Source organism: Pteropus alecto, unplaced genomic scaffold (assembly GCF_000325575.1).
Source record: "Pteropus alecto unplaced genomic scaffold, ASM32557v1 scaffold25, whole genome shotgun sequence".
Classification (NCBI taxonomy): domain Eukaryota; kingdom Metazoa; phylum Chordata; class Mammalia; order Chiroptera; family Pteropodidae; genus Pteropus; species Pteropus alecto.
Window position 1 is genome coordinate 31,325,545 of NW_006441955.1, and position 19,906 is coordinate 31,345,450.

Genomic DNA, 19,906 nt, shown 5'->3' on the forward strand with positions numbered 1-19,906 from the left:
ATAAGAATTTATCTGAGATTAGTTGACATAACAGGATTTTTGACCAATTTGTTAAGTTAGTAAGCAGTGTAAATGAACTAAAGTCATTTGGATGAATGCTGTTCCTAGTGAACTACCTTTTATGAAGAAGCGAAGTCACTTTAACCAGATAGGTTAAGCAAAGTGAAATCAACATTTTTAATAGTTCATACAAATTCTATATTTTGAGATATTCCTTATGTAAGATATCAAAATAAAAATATGTTCATAAATGAAAGCACTTTGAAAAATAAAAAATTGCTAGACAAATATAAAGCACTATTACCCACAGAAATTATAAATTTTAAAGAAATTATAAGTTTTAAACAGTATAGCCATTTTAACATTTTGTCTAAAATATATAAAGGCTTATAAAAAAGAAAATAAAAATGTATTGAAAAATGTATCATTTTTAAGCACGAAAGGACAAATCAGAAGAATTTCAAATGCAGAGAGATTTTTTTGAAACTTTTTATTTATATTTTGGTCTTACAAGTGATCATTTTAAAATACTTTTCTGTAAGAATTTCAAGCACAAAAATTTGCTAAATATCAGATCCACACAAATCCTCAAAAAGTTTTTCTGTGTAGTCTTCATTAATGCTAATCTTTGTGAATGTTTCATCTTACTGTAGATCCTGAATTTGTTTCACAATAGTGAAGCCATAAAGTTTTTATGCAGTGCATTCATTATAAACTATAGCGTTTCTATTAAAAGGAAAGCTGGGTTAATACAAAAATATGAGCGAATCTGAGGATCAAGCAATCTGTTGAGGCTCAGTATATCTTATTTGCTTTGTAGTTTTCTATCATTACTTTCAAAGAGCACAGAGCACATGAGGCATAGTAGCAATCATCTCCCTTATTAACCTCCCTAATTTAAAAATCTGTTGTTCGTAAAACTGGACCAATTATCACAAACTATCATTTGCATAATTAACCACAAGTCTATTGCAAAGCATTTTGCTAGTGGTATCAACAAATGTAGGATGGAAATTGATAAAAAATGAGTTTTGTTAAGCTTGCCAACTCTTTAGATTTCATGGGCTGTGCTGCCACTTCAACTTTTAATTAGTTGTTTAATGCCTCACAGTAAGACGGATCAAAAGACAGAAACAAAACTAAATTATTTTCTAGGTGCTGTAATATTTCATTTGATAAGGTAACAAAAGGATAGGACACAATGTAATCAAATTTACATGCGTTCCAACTTTTCATTTAGGAATTCTTCTACACTGTCTGTGTTCCATTTGAGGATGCTTAGTTCTTCAGCAATGTTCCCATTGTCATCCAAAAGCTTTAGTACAGGGTCTGAACCACGAACATACTACAAAAAAGAGGGACATCATCATTATTATCTGCTTAGAAGAGCCTTCTCAGTCTCAACCAAGATCCAAACCAATGCAATCCAGGTTAACTAAATTTAACGGTAATACGAAAAAGCTTTTAGATGTAACAGTACAATAGGTCTTACAAGAAGTCTTTTGGAAAAGAATAGGATTTCATTAAAAATGACAGTTTAAAAAAATTACGTTTTACCTCTAAAGAGAAAAAGACTTGTTGGTATCAACACAGTTTATTTAGGATTTAAGTTTATTATTGACTGTAAGAAATAATTATTGCATACATGATATTCTCAAACTCTCAAATGCGTTTAGAATCTAATGAAGGAAGCAGTCGAGTTCAAAATAATTAACAAGAAAGAATATATCAAAGCAATGGTAAAACAGCATATGCATACAAATTATTAGATATAATTTTGCATTGGACTTTAAATTTTCTTTGGCTTAAGAAATCTAATGATTTTGTTGTAATTAGTTTATAATTAGACTGAATTCCTAAAACTTCCGATAGTTGGGTCCAATATTTTACCAAAGAGCTCTGAGAAATACTAACTCTAGGTAAATGTGACAACAAACATGATCCCATTTTTAAAGAGATCAATCTTCAAAAATGAAATAAATTAATACTGGAAAAGAAGGATTCTATTAAAATAACTTTACCTTGATTTGTAGTCCTCTGAATAGTTTGGGTTTATCACTCCTGACGAAAGCTGTAGAGAAAAGAAAAAGATTCAAATTGTTTACTTCCAAATCCATGCTAGATAATAGTAGAAATAAACTCAGTAAATAAAACATTTCATCCTATATGGAAAACTAAGGAGATTCAAACAGATATATCTAAATGGAAAGAAATATCATACTATTCAATAGGACAGTGAAATATTTTAAGATGTTAATTGCTTAAATTTAATCTAAATTTCAAATTTCAATGGGATTTTGAGGGCTTGACAAAATGACAGTAAAGCTCAGCTAAAAATGTATAAGGACAGTCACAGTTTAGAAAAAATATGGGAGAATTCGTTTACTTGCTTTTTAAAATATGATACTGATACCAGAATAGATAAAATAAACAGATTATTAAATATAGAAAGATACAAATATCTGTATAAATTTAATATGGTAAAGCTATCAAATCAGAGAGAGGGAGGCTAGGAGGGAGAGACTGATTATATGTGCATCTGGGGTGTGTGTGTGAATTATTTAATATGTACTTTTGAGAAAACTGCCAAACTATTTGGGGAAAAAAATAGAAAAATAGTCAAGTGCCTACATTATACCTTATATCTAAATAAACTGCAGATGAATTATCATTTAAATTCATTCAACAAATATTTATTGAATGCCTTCTATATGTTGGACAACAGAGAGAAAGCTACATAAAAGACAATTTCTGTTCTTAAGGAGTTTATAGTCTGATGAGGAAGAAAGATGCTAAACAAGTAATCACACAACTAATAATTTCAGTTAAAAAGTGTTAAAAAAAAAAAGAGAGGTTCAGAATACTACTATACCATTTAACACAGACAACTTGAATATGGAATATAAAATTCCTTTCTAAGCATGACCTTAAAAAAATGCTCTACAAATATGAGGACTTGTTGGAAGAGAGTTATATATCTCATCTAAACTTCTCCTACAACATTTAGTTCAAAATAAAAATAACTATGTTATTCTTGCTTATTATCTTTTAACTTTATCCTTTAGGATTTGTCCAAATACCCTGCAGACTCCTGATTTCCCCCAAAAAAATGATTTTATGGGTCCATTTCTCCATTAGGAAGGATGTTGGTATTAAGGGAGAATATAACTACCATGCCTTTCAGTGCTTTGATGAAATCTCAGATGCATGGCTTTCTGGCCAAGTATCTGCGATTTTACATTGTTGGAGCAATCACTGTATCCTTGAGGGTTGCAGCTTTCTGTTAAGTTTACTGTGGCTGAACGAAGGAAGAAAGCATATGCAAATTTCCACATAAATTATGAATCCATGAAAGATTCTGAAGAGATGAGGAAGGCTGGTATCTTTCAGAGTGCAAAGTGATTTCAGAAGGTAAAGAATTTCTTTGAGTTGCCTTTCATGGAAGTTTGTCACTGACCTGTGTTCCTGAACTATGAAAAATGAATATTTGGGCTAAGGAATAGTTAACAATTAACAAATAAAATTTCTTAACAAATAAAAAATAATTAACAAATAAAACAGTTAACAACTAATAAATAAAAAATGATCTTATGCTGTTGCATTTTTACCATCCTTTTGGCAAGTACTATATGCACACCTGTCCAAAACACCATTTAACACACAATATGGAACCTACTACATAAGGAACCTCTCAGGAGAAAAGGATTATTCTTAAATATTTTTTGTATCCATAACAGAGCCTCACACATTTAATAACTTTCATTCACCCAACAGATTTTTAACAGGCTGGCATGGTGAACAAATTTAAAAGGAATATTACGGTGAGTCACCAATGACTATTTTTATCAGTCTTTGCTCTGTTCTCTGCTAATCATAGATTCATAAGCCTCTTAATTTTGAATGAGGGAAATATCTGTTAAATACCTTGTAGTAGAAAATCACATTTTATAGTCAGAAATTAATCATTTAACAAATATTTGAGTACTTATTATATACACATGGCACTAGGATAGGTTATATGAGAATATAACAGACTTGCAAAAAGACCTCATAACAACTTATTTTCTAGTTTACTCTATGCTGTTTTAAAAATAGCGAAATATCAGTTTGAAGTCACTCTATTTCTAGAAAATGTTCTTATGCTAATTTATTTGTCAGTTAGAAAGGCAGTTTTATCAACACTTGAAAGTGATAAAATATATAGAAATGATTAGAAAACAGATTAAATGTTTCAGCTTTTCCCTTGGGATTCTTATAAGCATGTCATTTAAGTAGCCCCTGAGGATAGGAATTAAGTTTTTACATACGCACTGCTTGAAAAGAAATGCGACTCTCATAATTCAGAGACTCTTCAGGGTTAACTATAAAGAGTATTAAAATAAACAAAATAAACGGCTAGATCTAATAATAAACCTTTGATCACATTATAAGTAGTCATACAATGTACTCTTATTTAAGATTTAATTTGACTATAAGGGCTTATTGTAGGTATGATTAAGACTTGTGAACTGTCACATGAAAGTACATGTAATGATAATTAGATGTTTTCCTATTGATTAAAAATAAGTATATTTAATCAGAACATATTCTAAGTAAAAATGTCACATCACACACGGAAACAATACAAAGAGAACAGCAACAACAACAAACAACAATAGAATTGAATTCACAACTGTGCTCAATGAAAGTTACTGGGTATCTAAAAAAGTATTTCTAAAATAAGTAAATTTACTATTGTATACGAACCATCTGGAATGCAAAATAATGAGTCACTTGGGTCCTCCCAACAAGACAATTTAAAATCACTTAAAAACATTCAGAGATAGGCAACTTAAATAACTAAGGAATCTGGGGGAGATTGGAGGTACAATAATGTAGACAAGACAAACTAAAAAGATTATGACTTCTCAGTCAGAATAATAAAGTCAGAAAAGGAATGCTTGAGGACTGAATTCATCAAGGGTATATAACCAATGTAAACACAGGCTTTCACCAGATTCCCATTTGTCAAAGGTGGGGCATCCTTTAATAGCACAAATTTTTGTAAACCTATTTATTCACTCAATATTTAAATTTCTCTTAATAAAAGGTACAGTGTTAGGCAGATTTTATGTATATTGATTTTTTTTTTTTTTTTTTTTAATTCTGGGCTTTAAGGAGTTCCTAGTTTGGTAGAGGCAAAAGACTAATAAGCCAATAAATATATTACGATATTATGTGGGAATTGCTGTGGAACATAGAGAGTAAAAAACTATCCGAAGACTGCCTGAAAATAATGCTTGAACTATATTTTGAATGAAAAACATACTTATTAATTTTATATTATTAGTTTTGATGTTACCACAAGTGATAGAACACTAGGTCCAATCTATTAGGATACATTATACATATTGATTGTCTTTAAACAACCAAAATATGGCAAACAAAAGTATTTAGGAGGCATACTTGGAATTGACTAAGAAGTAGGATCTGGTACTTTTTTCAACATACAATGAATTGTTCAATGTGGATAAAACATTTCAAAATTTAAATCCCTCTCTCTTCTGGAAAATCTTAACACTAATTTACTCTTCTTTTTAAAGACATGGCTAATTTAAAGTAACTGAATTTAAAAAAATTACAATGTATTGTAAGCTAAAGTATAATGAAAGTTATCATGCTGATCCCAGAAATTACCAGATGTTGATGACAAAGAATATGGAACAAATGATGACATAAAAATTAGTTTGGTATTTGTAATTATTGTAAAAAGTGGCGATTCTCCTCATGTCCTTCCTATTGCAGAATATCTTTTAAGAGAGTGTGTCTGAAAGTAGGAATATATAATGGTTATATTAAAAATAAACCAGCTTCTGAACTCTGGGCCACTAGTCAGTTTTGCAGCTGTTATTTATAGCTTAGGGCTCAAGCTTTGTTAAATTGACTAGTTATAGCTGTACAACTAATCTGCAGACATAAATGTCTATAGACAGTATGTTTGTACAAACTAAATGATATATTTTGCTCAAGTCCTGTAAACTTCAGATTTTACTTAATAGATATATTTCTATAAAGAGTGAGCTAGTTAATTACTGGCCTGAAACCCCAAAATTCAGATTTTTTGGGAGGCGCTATTCAGAAGGCATAAAACATTTCAAGCATGGTAGATAATAATAAAAATAAATTTTGCTTTTATGTGGAAAAAAACCCCACCTCCTCATGGGCTTGAAAAATATTGGTATTATATATAATTACATTAAATATGGCTATGCATTATATTAAGTAATCATTTTCATTTTAAATAAGTTTGTACTAATTAAATATTTATATGTAAAATTAAAATACAATTGTTTTCAAAAGTAAAAGACAGTATGACTACATGTACCCAAAGGTTTGATAATTTAACTAGACATAAGAAATACATGTAATTAAGTTCTGTAGTGCCAGGTGGGTACTAGACTAATTGGGGGGATCGCTTCGTAAATTATATAAATGTCTAACCACTACGCTATACACCTGAAACTAATATAAATAATACTGAATGTCTAGTATTGAAAATTGGAAAATAAAAATTAAAAGAAATGAAAACCCACTAAAGCTTTGTAACCATATGCCACACTCGATAATAAAATCAGCTCATTTTATGTTTTTTAAAAAAGTAAGTTCTATTATGAAGATTGATAAGCTTTTAAAAACTAAACTTCAAGCTGTAGAAATTATTACCACAGACATTGTAAAATCCAGTATCACAAACAGAAGGGCTAACTGCTATATCAAAGCTACTCTTGACCTCATGAAAAATGAAGTCACAAAAGATTATTAATAAAACTAGTCAGTAAATATGAATAATCAATAAAATTAAAAAGCAATTGTGAAACTTTCTGAAAATAAGAGTGATCAAAATATCATTTGGAGAACTTACATAAAAACAACTATGGTACAATTCTGAATTTAAGTGAGGAAAAATATACAGAGTAAGGAATTGTTTTCCCTAAGCATAAGTAGATGTTATATTCTGTGCTACATAAGAATTCTTATTCTAACAAAGAATGTATTTAATTACAAGTGTATCTGTTTGGGCTTCATATAAAATGTCCCCAAAATTACTCTATTTTATTTCTGTGCCAAAATGAGCAATATTTTCTTATAAACAATTCTAAGTCAGCAATAGGCAGGTGCTAATATAGACAATTTTATAAAATCTAAATCCAAATAATTCTCTTGGTATTAAGTAAACAAGGCAAGAAATCATTGGAAAGCCAGCAAACAAAAACAGAATAAGGCATATAAATAGATCACTTATGTATTTCAGTGAAAAAAAGGGAGTGAGGTAAAAAAAAGAATTTCATTACCTTTGTTGACCCTAACAAAGAAGCTAGACCTAACAAGAAGGGATCCTGGTGGTTGACTGGGTCAAATTTAAAAAGAGATCCTAGCAACCATTAATAAGCCTCTCATGCAAACTGTGCTTCAGGGAGAAGCCTCCATGAAGGTGCCTTGCCTCCTGCACTGAACTGTGTTCCTGCTAACTGAGCCAACCCTTATTATTAAGGAGTTCCTGGAATCCTATCTTGACCAATTGGACTGAGACTTTCCCAGTCCAGTCAACTCTGCAGCTATATCCCCATCGGCATCTTCACTGACCAATCAGAGTGGCTCTATTCTGACCAGCCAGGACCATGTCCTTTGGACAGATGAAACTGCAAACAAAGATTTGGAGTCCTCATTTGTATGAGAAAGGAGCAATCAGGAACCAGGCGGGGACTTCTTTCTGTATAAGTCAGAAACTCTCTGGCTCAGAGAGCACACTTTCCCTTTCCATCGAAGACTGAAAACTGCATTTCCCCAGCTGGAGTTGAGACATTAAAGACATCTTTCTGGAATGAAGCGGAGAAGAGCAGGTGGAGCAGAACAGAACTAACGGAAGAGGGCCACCTCATAGGCATGCTGTTCCATAGTAATGTTTTTTTCTTAAATGAACTGTAACTCTATTAAGATGTTCCACAGCTATGTTGTATCATATTGAATTGTTTGCACTGAAAAAAGAGTTTCCTTCTTCACGGCACCCTAAATTGGGGATTCCTGTTGGCGCCAACAACCATTGGTTGACAGCTCCAGACAAGTTCAGTTTCATAAAACTGATTTTCAAGTGACAAGCAAGGACAGAATAAAAAAAAACCTTAGACCGAGTGTTTTTGGAGCTACAAAGCTCTATTACTGTTTGATTTCAACCAAAAGAATACACTTTCACAATTATCCTATCACATATTTATCCTTAAAATTTCCTGTGAAGATATACATGTATGACTTCCTCTCTTCTACACCTCAAGTTCTATGGTATTTATTCTATTTTTGATGATTTGTAATTTAGTACAAGTCTAGTCTCACTTAATTATTCCTTAGGCATTTTATGAGAGTCAATTTACATTTAAAATATACTAGAATGAAATGCTATTTAAGGAGATTACATTTACATCTGGTAAAAGAAGGTTCTCATAAAATTTTTACTTGGTAAAAAAGGCTCCCCTTTAAAGAAAATACTGCCTCATCATGTGTTGTATTTAAACATAAATTTTATACATTATGCTTGTTTAAAGTAATCTAGTATTCAACAATTACTATAAAACTCCACCTCCATGAAAATTCATATGCTACTGAGAAAGTATAACTCTAAAAATTCTTATTTGTGGGAATATTTAACAAAATTATTCTTGTGAAATGCTGATTTTAAATTATCAAAATGAGAATTTACTAGCTAATTTTATATACCTTGGACTTGAGGGAACCTCCCCAATTTTCATCCACAGACTTCGAGAATAGCTCCTGCATATAGCTGCAAAAGGAAAAACAGAAATTTAAAAAACTGGTATAAATTTAAAAATGTAGTTATAAATATAAAGTTCCACAGCATAAACATTATAGTTAAGCAGATATATAGATCAAACAAATGTCAGAGTTGGATAGGACTATCTAGTTCTAGTCCAACAGAAAAGGAAACAAAGGCCCAAGGATATTAAATGGTAGAGGAGTTTAAGCCCTACTTGGGAGTATTTTTAAACCTAGCCAAAATGATAGAAAATATGAGGACCTGACAATGAATATGAATTGAATATGAATAGGTAAGATGTCCTAGAAAGTTCTGCACATAATCCTAAAGATTTTCTACAGTTTTTTAGGATGCTAAATTGAACACAGGTGTTTTTAAAATTAAGTGATCATTGTTTTAAAATTAAAAACAGAAACCTAATACCTTTAAAAAAGTAATTATAGTATGTACTATGTAAAGATATTATAGGAAAACCAGTAAAATCTCATTATAAAAAACTTAAATGTAAATATTCTGCCTTAATGAATCCCAGGTGAAATGAATTCAATGGTAAATATTGCTTTTCTAGTTATATAACCTGCATATTCTCTTTATAGTAAGAGCTCATTATAAAAAAAATTCAAACATAAATATTTTATTGCAGTTAATTCAGTTGAAATAGAGTCAATGGTAAACATCGTTTTTTTTTGTTTTTGTTTTTGTAGCTGTAGAGCCTGCCTTTCTTCCCTCCCTCCCTCCTTCTTTCTCTTCCTTCCTTTCCTCCTCTCCCTCCCTTCCTTCCTTTCTTTCCTAATTTTAGGAATTTATCTGAGCAGAAATTGGTTTGAATTGGGTGGTGCCAAACCGGAAGTGGAAGGCCTGCCCATTCTTTTTGCAGACTTGGGAATGCTGTGACTCTAAGAAAAGGCAGGCAATGATAAGAATACACTATATCCATTTTATTCCTTCTTAGCTTTTAGACTTGTTTTTTTAATTGCAGGCCCAAGAGCTAAAGATGGATTTTACTTTTCAAGTTCTAAAATAGCCTAACAATCACATGCACCATGCAGGATTATTTTAGATACTTTGGAAAATATAGAAAAGCACAAAGTAGAAATTTTAAAATCACCTTAATTCCACCAACCCAAAAGATGATGACTTTTTAACGTTCTGGTGATTTTGGGGTGTTATCAATAGTTCTTAAGTTTTTAATGGTGTAAGATACTTTTGAGAATTTGATGGAAATTCTGCTTTAATTAGGCTATTCGTGGACTCTCTGGAACCACAGATGGATTTCAGATTAAGAACTCTGATGATCTCTAAAATTCTTTTCAGCAGTAAAAGTTTAAGATTAGGTTGACCTAATTCTATAAAATAAGTTGCTTTTGAATAAGATTTGGTTAATTTTTGTTAGATAAGTTCCCATGCCCAATCTTTAAAAATATCAGACTACATTACCAATGAACTCATGAAAAGATGCTCAATATCACTCTAATTATTAGGGAAATCCAGATCAAATGAGATACCACTTCACACTTATTAGGATGGCTATTGTATATATTAAAAACAAGAGGTGACAAAGATGTGGAGAATTTGGAGCCCTTGTGAACTAATGTTGGGAATATAAAGTGGTACAGTCACTATGAAAAATAAAATGGTGGTTCCTTAAAAAAATTAAAAATAGAATTATATAATCTAGTAATTCTACTTCTAGGTATATACTCAAAAGAACTAAAAGCACGATTGTGAACAAATATTTGTATACCAATTATTATTCACAATAATCAAAAGGTGAAGTCAACCCAAATATCTATCAACAGGTATAAAGATAAACAAAATGTGGTATATACATATAATATTATTCAGCCTTAATAAGGAAATTATGACACATGCTATAATATGGATACATTTTGAAGACATTAAGCTACGTGAAATAAGGCAGTAACAAAAGGATAACTACTACATGAGTAATTCCACTTCTATGAGGTACTCATAGTAGTCAAATTCAGAGACAGAAAGTAGAATGGTGGCTGCCAGGGGCTGGGGGAGGGAAGCACTGGGGAAGAATTGTTTAATGAGTATGGAGTTTCAGTTTGGAGGATGAAAAAGTTCTGAAGATGGATGATGATGCTGAACCACAGCGTGAATGTACTTAATGTCACTGAATTGTATACTTAAAAATGGCATTTCTCTACACCACTACTTCCCAATATTCTTCATATCATCACATGTAGAAAATGGTAACAAATATATGGAATAAAAGGGATAAAAAGGAGGAAGCAGCTTATAACTGGGGGCTTCCTCACTCCAGTCCCCATTTGGTTGTCCTAAGGACTCAGTATGCTAGCATACTTGTAATCCATTCAAGGAAAGCACTTCTCTGCACCACAAAACACCAACTGCTTAATTAAAAATATTAGAAACATATTCTTTAATGAACAGACAGCTGAGATGTAGCCTTCTCTAGGAAAACTTTTGTTGGTCTCCTAAACTAGGGACTTTTCGCAGAATTCTGTTCTCATCATAATTTACTATAAATAGTCTATAACTTCACTGTGGACAGGAAATGTCTTATTTAATTCTCCCAGAACTGGATACAAAGCTGCTCAATGTATGTGTACTGAATGGAGAGAATTATTCATTTAGCAGAATTAAACATTTCTTTTTTCATCATGTAAGTTTCAAAATATTTCAAGTTCCTTTGACGCACATTTTAGACTAGACTGTGTTTAGTTCCAGTCTAAGGTAAATAAAAAGAAAATGTAACTCAAAGCTGTATAACATTTTTAAGTCAAATTCTAAAAGCAGTAATGCTAGTTGGCATTTTACTTATGAATTTGTAGTGTTATAGTGTTATATAAAAACATTTGTTTTTCATGGTGAATAAATAATTTAACTACAAATTGTGGTAAATTTTCAATGCCTTATAAAGTGATCATAAGCATCTTTGGCATTGCACAAATTCACACACAGGAAATATGTTACTTGTAATAGGAATTCTCAAGGGCATAAAGTATGAAAGGATTAAAAAAGGTTAAAACTTTCAGTTCCTTACCCTTAGCATTTTTACCTTCTAAAGTAATGTCACTGGAATACAAAAACTCTGACCTTCAAACATTTGTGGAAAAATGTCAATAGAATCAAAGATGCAAGTTATATAACTTTTATATAGCGAGCTTATATTTTTTTATAGTAAGTTGGTAGGCTTCTTTTCCATATGCATTAGAGAAGCCTTATTTGTATAGATAACCTAACTCTAGGTATCATAGGTTATTATTCCATTAGGATTATATTATACTAGTCCAAATACTTTAAATGAAAACACACGGGCACTTTTAGAAAAATACAAAAATGATACACAAAACTGCATTCTTTTCCTTTGGAGTCCATATCTTTTTCACATTACTTATGACTGTCAAGTTTTTCTAAACTTCTGATAGGGTCGTCTGGGTGGGAAGTAGAAATATCGAACTACTTCTGCTCTGTAACTAATTTACCATACTTGTAATAGCATTTTGAATATACTAATTTCCCTTTCATTTAAAAATAAATGATTTTCATTTATTATTTTAAAAATAAATTACAGCTTTGCAGTTAGCTAATTTTTCCCAATTTAAATAAATACATTTTAAGCATTACAAAGATTTATTTGTATGTATCTCAATTTTAGATTCTGTAATTTCATATATTTTAATTTTTTGTGACAATGTACTCCTTTCACTGTAGAAAGACTTCCTTGATAAATTACTGTTGGAATATAACGATTTTTTCCCCTTATGTCCACATAACCAACCTCTTAATACAAAATTAAGGGTTTATAATGAGGTTTTCGCATACAAAAAAAGGCCAAAATCTTTATTTTGTGATGATAATTTTGCTGTAGTTAAAGTCTGTGTTGCTACAAAATAGTTCAGATTAACAGCAAGACAAAAACTGGTCTATGCAGTTTCTCACCACATAGCTAGATTCCAACACTGAACAAAGGCAACTTGTGAGTTATGTAAATTTTCTGAATTTTAAAAAAAGTGTTGCACTTGTTAACTTTTACTGCCACCATCACACCAGCACCACAAATCTGTAAATCTGGTCCAAGTCAGAATTATATTAAGCGCTTAATATATTTAAGTTCTACAACTTTCCAACTCAAAGAACTTAATTTATTTTTGTTGGTGATGATATCCATGCTCTAAAGAAACATGACAGTAAAAAAACCTTGAAATGAACTAAGTCAAACTAAATATCAAATTTTCACACAGCACGGTATTGTTAAATTAAACAAGGAGGCCATTAGACTGGGTTGGTTCTAAGGCATTAGCAGCCTATGTAATAAGCAAACCAAAACTTATGCCTGTAAATGCGTCCAAATTAAGAAATCAAAACCTAAAGACTATCAATCTCAAACAGCCAACTAGGATTTCTCAAATAGGGCAACTGCTTAAGCTATAGCCAATCAAATAATTTTCTTGTTTTGCTTCTGTATCTTTACTATAAAAGTCTTGCCCCTAACTCCTGTTGGTGGGAAGCTTTTAAACATTTCCATTTAGCGCTGCTGGACTTGAATTGATTTTTGCTCCAATCATTTTTTTTTTTATTTTTAATATGCCTCAGTTTATCTTTTAAGGTATAGTGAAAAGATCTCAAGTTATAAAATCAAATATGTATGTGGTCCAGTTCTGGCTCTGCCATTTACAAGCAGCATGTCTCCTTGGATAAGTCACTCTGAGCTCCAGTTTACTGTTTGAACCAATAAGTTATTCCATTCCCTCCCCTCCAGAGTTGCTATAAAGATTTAATAACAACAAAATACAAAAGCCTCGGTTCTTTAAATGTTCAATAAATAACAATTATGACAATTCTTTCACACTATTGCTTAAGTTTAAGTTGTATTTTAAACCCATTTTCATAGGTAATAGTGCTTTCTGTCCTGGGATTATTCAGGGTTATCAGTCATTGTTTCTCTGTAATTAGAATGGCTACTCCAAAAATTTCTCAAGCTTTCAAATTTAAATTACCTTAGAGCAGGGTTTTCAGCCTTGACAGTACACTTGAATTACCTGGAAAGAGTCTGAAAATTACTGATTCCTGGAACCTACTCTAGTCCAACTAAATTAGTATATTTGGGGTTGAGATGGAAGTATCGGTATTTTAATTATTATTACTTCTTTTAATCCTACCCAAGTGATTGTAATGGCCATCCAGGGATGAGAACAGAATCACTGCCTTGGACAAAAATTACAAAACAATCAAAAAGTAAGCTTTTGTTCAACAGACTAATCGAATTAAACCTCCCCTTACGAAGAACTGCTTGCAGCCATACTTTCTTATGTTAAAAATCCTCTTTTATTTAAAGGTAAAACTTTAGTATTAAAGAAATCTAATACTATGATTAGAAAAAAATTGGAAAAACTTTGAATATTAAGTGGCAATATAAAGAAAATGCTCTAATGTTAGGTGAAAGAAAAGAAAAATTTTAACTGCTGAACAGAATTCAGATCTGAGGAGTAACTATTTTCTAGGTCTGGAGGCTTGCCCTTAAGTGAAATATAAGAATTAAAAAATAAGGAAGTACGACTGTAACATGATAAAAGCTGAGTATTATATTATTTAGAGATCTTAAATGAAAAACAATTATGATACACTTAAATATATAAGTGAGCCACTCTTCCGAATATAAACTGCATACAGTATAATTTCTAAAAATCAACTTTACATCTTTCAAAAATGCAGAAGCTATTTTTAGCAAAATCTGGCCAGTTAATTCTTAGGGAAAATGTTTTCAACCAAAACCATATGCTTAGTGAACTGCTGATGTTTTAAGTTTTACTTCATTATTCATCATCAAATCATTCCGATATTTTCTGATTTTTTTTTTTTAAATGCCAGGAGTGTTAGAAACAATGAGCTACAATTACACATGCACAGATAATTAGGGTACTAAATATTTTGTGATCTAGTAGTAAGCTTTTGTCAAGATTTCACTTTGACTAAGTCACTGAAGCAGCAGATACATATGGCAAATAGCGTATCTATTGGCAATTCCGCATACACTCTCACTGATGGCATTCTTGCATAGGAATAATGAATGAATGTGGAGGATTTGGGAAGTAACTTAAGTTTTATAATTTTGGTAAACCAAGCTGGAAAATATAATTCTCTAATATAATACCCCTGAGATTACACTATTCATTTTTAGGTGCTTTCTACTAAAGTCTGAAAAGTTACAAAGTAATGAATCACTATGCCTAAGGAAGCGCCTTAAATTTAAAATTTAGTCTACTACACTATCAAAGTGCTATTCCTTTTTCTATTTTTAGTTCCTGCCTTAAGTTTGAGAAAGCCACAAAACAAGCAAGGTAACATCTACCTTAATTTAAATTAGGCTCTAAACAAGGTAAGAATACACTGGGGGGAATCTTTCCATAAATATATAATCGCCGTTTCACTAAAAAACTCAATAAAAATGTACAAGAATAAAAATCTTTCTTTGACATCATATTCTAAATTAGAACATACCAGTGCTGAAATCTGAGGAAAGAAAGACTCTAAAACAATGAGAATTTTATCAGCAAGATGTAAGACTGTCTGATTTTCGCCCAGAAACAAATACACCCACATAAGCAGACATATTTCCATACTTCAGCTGCAAATATGAATTGTCCAGGGTCATCACTTGGGAACAATTACTGAATTCTACTGATACTTAGGAAATAGACAATGAAAGGAAATAACTCTACACAACATCACTATATTTCCTGAGGTCAAAATATCCAAAGAATTGGAAAAAGTGAATTTAAGCTTGAATATCATAGTAAGTAGTTTTAGTGCTCCCTTCAATAGCTCAGCTGGTAGAGTGGAGGATTATAGTACCTTCCCACAGTAAGTACTTTTTAAACCAACTAGGCTCTTCAGTAATAAGTAATAATATTTTAGAAAATGGCAAACTATTTTGTATCTAGTACTCAATAATAAAAAAATTCGATGTCTTTTTGCTCCTAAATGTTTGAAAAATACGATCTATTTCCTGTTAACTGAAAAACTGATATCCAGACAATGTATGGTTAAACATCTAAACATTCGATTGCCTCAAAAACTGAACATGAAGGTGTTATATATGGCAACAAAAACTGCTTTTTAAAGAGAACTCACTTCTTTGTGTCAGTGTTGCTATTACTATTCCATTACTGAAAATCATTGTCAAAAAAGAGGGGAGGGGCAATTATGATCATTTTTAAGAAAGGTTACAAATATCCGAAATAAAAAACAAAACAGCCAGCACAAATTATGGTTTCTCTCAAGCTACAGAAAGTAATCGCCTATTTTAAGAACAGATGCAAAAACAAGCCTATAATAACCTAAAAGCTTAAATATTACATAAAATTTAAGAGAAGCAATATAAAATTAGAACAAAAGAAACTAGGCCATTATATGTATTTTTATTTTTTGCTCATTGTTTGACAAGTATACTATCAATTTTAGAATTCATTATGGCCAGATAAAATTCATGGCCTTCTAAATTAAAAATATGACACTCATTTCTTCAAAAAAAAAAAAAAAACTGAAAAGGCAGTTTGTTGCTAAGAGGTATGCCTTATTAAAAGTTATCCTCTGTTGCCGGACCTTTTCCCATCTGCCATCATTACCTTAAGGGGCTACCTTATAACTAGCTGAAGTCTGTTATATCCTTCTTGTGTCAGGGTGACCAGTTTCTCAAGTAAGAAAATTAAGAAGGGTCTTCACTCATCCCTTCCCCCTCTAATCCAGCTAAAGCAATAAATCCTGTTAAGTTTTATTGCCTTATTTTTTTTTAGATCTGTCCTTTCTCCATTTTTGCTACCAATGTGTTGGCTTAAGCTCTTGTGTCTTGCTGTATGTTATTTTTTTGGCAACAATATTCTCTTCTGCTCTATCAAGTATCATTTACACCAATAAAAGTTATTAAATTATAAATCTGATGCTGATTCATTGTTTAAAATTCTTTAATTTTGTCCGCCTGCCTATGGGATACTCCAAACTTCTAATCAAGCAAGGCACACAGGTCCTACTTAACAACCATCATCTTTCATCATAACCAAGCTATCTGATTTATCTTAAATGAATGTCTTTCTCATGACTCTGCCTTTTCATTAATTTTTTCTTCTGCCAAAGATGACATTTTCCTAATTATTTTCCAACTTATCATAGGCATCAACTTTCATATAAGCAGGTGGTGATATTTACCTGACCTGTACAATGGTTATGCCCTTTCTTTTGTGTGCTTTCATAGAACGTGTATGTTTTTTGTTTATAGCACACAAATCACTGAATTCTTTAAAGAAATCAACACATATGGAAATAACAGTTAAAAAGAAACAGTGCAGAAGGGTATAAAATTAGAAGTAAAAATTTTCCTCTGCCTCCTTTCTCCCCACTCAATAAACTGCTCATTTTTAGTTCTGTTGGTCACTTCCATAATGATTAACACGGTTATATCTATAGTTCTCAACATATCAACTTTAAGAGATTCCCTCCTCCTTCCAACTTTTTATTTCTGATTCTTTTAGTGGTAATTTCATAACATTGGATATTATGTTTTAGCTCAATAGAATATCCTGCAAACTATATTCTAGCAGCCCAATTTCCATGTCTATTTCTTCTATTCTTGAAGGACAGTGACTGTTGTCTTATTTTGGCATTCTCAGAACCTATACCAAGAAGATATATTTAGTGCATAAATGGGAAGTTTACTTTGACTCTGAGGTAGGTATGTCTAGGAAATGTAGCTGTAAGGCAGCCCGAGGATAGATAATGAATTACTTTAAGGGTTTATTCCCTTTCTAAACATAATATACAAATGTGACAATTGTTTTATTATGTTTCGATAGAAGCCAGTCCTAATTTGTAAATAACTAAAAAAAAAAAAAAAAAAAATTCACTACTTTTATTCTTCATATTAAAAACAAATGACATGCCACATTTAGAAAACATAAAAAAAAATTTTCAGTTCAATTAAATAACTATACAAAATAAACTAAAACTTTTGTTACACAACTATAATACACATATTTATAGCCACTTATAAGCTGTATGACTTTAGGCAAGCTCTCTGCCTCCAACTCAAGTATGAAATGGGACTAATAATGGTACTTACCTTATAGAGTTGTTATAAGGATTATATAAATTTATTAATATAAAATGCTTAGAACAGCACCTTCATATATAATAAGAACTTAATGAATGCTAGTGGCTATTATTATTAAGTAAATATTGTGTCATTATTTAGTATTGTTCCTACTTAGGAGTCATAGTGATTCTTACACTGAATTTGAACTGTTGCCAAAGATTATTTAGATCTTTTTAAAAAGCTTTTTTGTGAATGTTTTATAATTAGAATAATCTATCTACTAGACTAATCGGGAGATCACTTCGTAAATTATATAAATGTCTGTTATGCTGTATACCTGAAACTAATATAAAATACTGAATGTCAACTCTAATCGAAAAAAAAATCTGTTGGAGATATTTAGATTGTTTCCTTTGAAGAAATCAGTTCATGTATTGATACTACAGACACTATGAAAAAAAAGTGAAGCTATTTTAAGCAACTGTGAAATTTCTTTAGTGCCTACAATTTCACGCATAGTTAGCTTAACCTCCATTTCATCCTTCTGTTTTACATGCCAGTAGTATTCTATTTCTGATAGGCTAAAGCTTAAAATCTGCCACTGTCTTGAATAATGTTGTTTAAGCTGACTTCTAAATTACTCTGAAGTTGGCTACAGAATTTCCAAGTAAACTGAAAATAACTAAATGTTTTGACTCTTTTACCAGAATTAAAAAAAAGTTACATGACTTATTTAAATGTCTGATTAGGCCTTAAAGCAAAAGTTGTTAATACATTCCTGAAAAATGCCAAGTAATATGAGGTGAGCCATTAATGTCTGTGGTAAACTGAGGAATAAAGATTTGATAATTTTAAATAAAAACTAGTGACAGAATTGTGTTATTAAAATTGTTACTATAAATGCTAAAGGGACCTTCAGAAAGCCAGTCTGGGGTTTTACATCAAATTCATTCATTTTCTTACAGTAACTCTGTAAAGTAGGTATTACTGTTAATATTTTCAAGAAGAGAGGCAAAATAGCACAGAGATTTAAAAACTTGTGGCTTTAGTGTCAAATAGAGCTGAGATGAAGCCAGGTTGTGGCATCTAATTGCTAGGTAACTTTGGGCAGATTACATCCTAGTTTCCTTTTCCATTAAATAGGAGTAACAGTATTTACACTATAGAGTTGTGACGATAAAATAAAGTAGGGAAAACACTTCAGGACATAACCAAGGTAAAAGAAACAAAAGTGGGACAATGTAATTATTACAACAGAACTGAGGATCTCAAAGTAATTTGCTAGCTCGAAGTCACAAATCTAGTAAGCAATGAAGCAGAGATGAAAATTCAACTCTTTTAAAAACTCTTATAAAAAGAGAAAGAAGTAAACTTTCACTGAACTATACATTCATGAGTATCACCTTTTTATTATCTCTGTCTTGTTTGGAGTGCATGTAAATGTGAAGGTAGAGCATTATACACATGGAAAATGGGAATCCTACTATGTAGAGCTAGTCAATCAATATTAGTCTAACTTCAACTAGGTAATGGAGTGAGAAGTGGAGGGTATTTAACTAAATTCTTAAAATTATTTATGCATTATGTACTTAGGTCCATTTATTAAAATCCAGTGAATTATAATAATTAATGAAGATAAATATTTTTCATTTTGTTTTAGCATTTTCTAAAAAGCAAAAATCCCTTCATCAAATCACCTGAACTATTGAGCTATTTTCCAGAACCAGTAATGGTATAATTTGGTGATCTGCAGCCTAGCTTCTACTGGTATTCTGTGAACGAGACCAAGATGTTCCAAAATTCAAATAAAAAAAATCTCTTTTTAATCTGTAGTTTTTTTAAAATCACTTTTAAGCTTTTCTCTTCCAAAACTTTCTTAAACTTCTGAACTCTGTTACCAAGTGTCAGATAAAAAATATAAGTAGCAGAGGTATGTTAGCAGAAAAATTAGAAATTGAGATTAGTTTACAGCTATCTTTTTTCAAAAACTAATTATTTTTATATTGCAAACATATAGTTTA

The 19,906-nt window shown here is 31.2% G+C and overlaps 1 protein-coding gene across 1 annotated transcript in view; it reads right to left on the reverse strand.

Annotated features, from left to right (window-relative positions):
* Positions 1 to 465: 465 nt before the first annotated feature.
* Positions 466 to 19,906, reverse strand: part of SELENOF (selenoprotein F) — a 31,195-nt gene continuing 11,754 nt past the window's right edge. The window contains exons 3-5 of the mRNA XM_006919381.3: positions 8,749 to 8,812; positions 2,022 to 2,071; positions 466 to 1,345 (exon numbers count right to left, since the gene is read on the reverse strand). Coding sequence (XP_006919443.2) covers positions 1,214 to 1,345; positions 2,022 to 2,071; positions 8,749 to 8,812 — 246 coding nt within the window. The 3' untranslated portion in view covers positions 466 to 1,213. The remainder of the gene's footprint in view (positions 1,346 to 2,021; positions 2,072 to 8,748; positions 8,813 to 19,906) is intronic.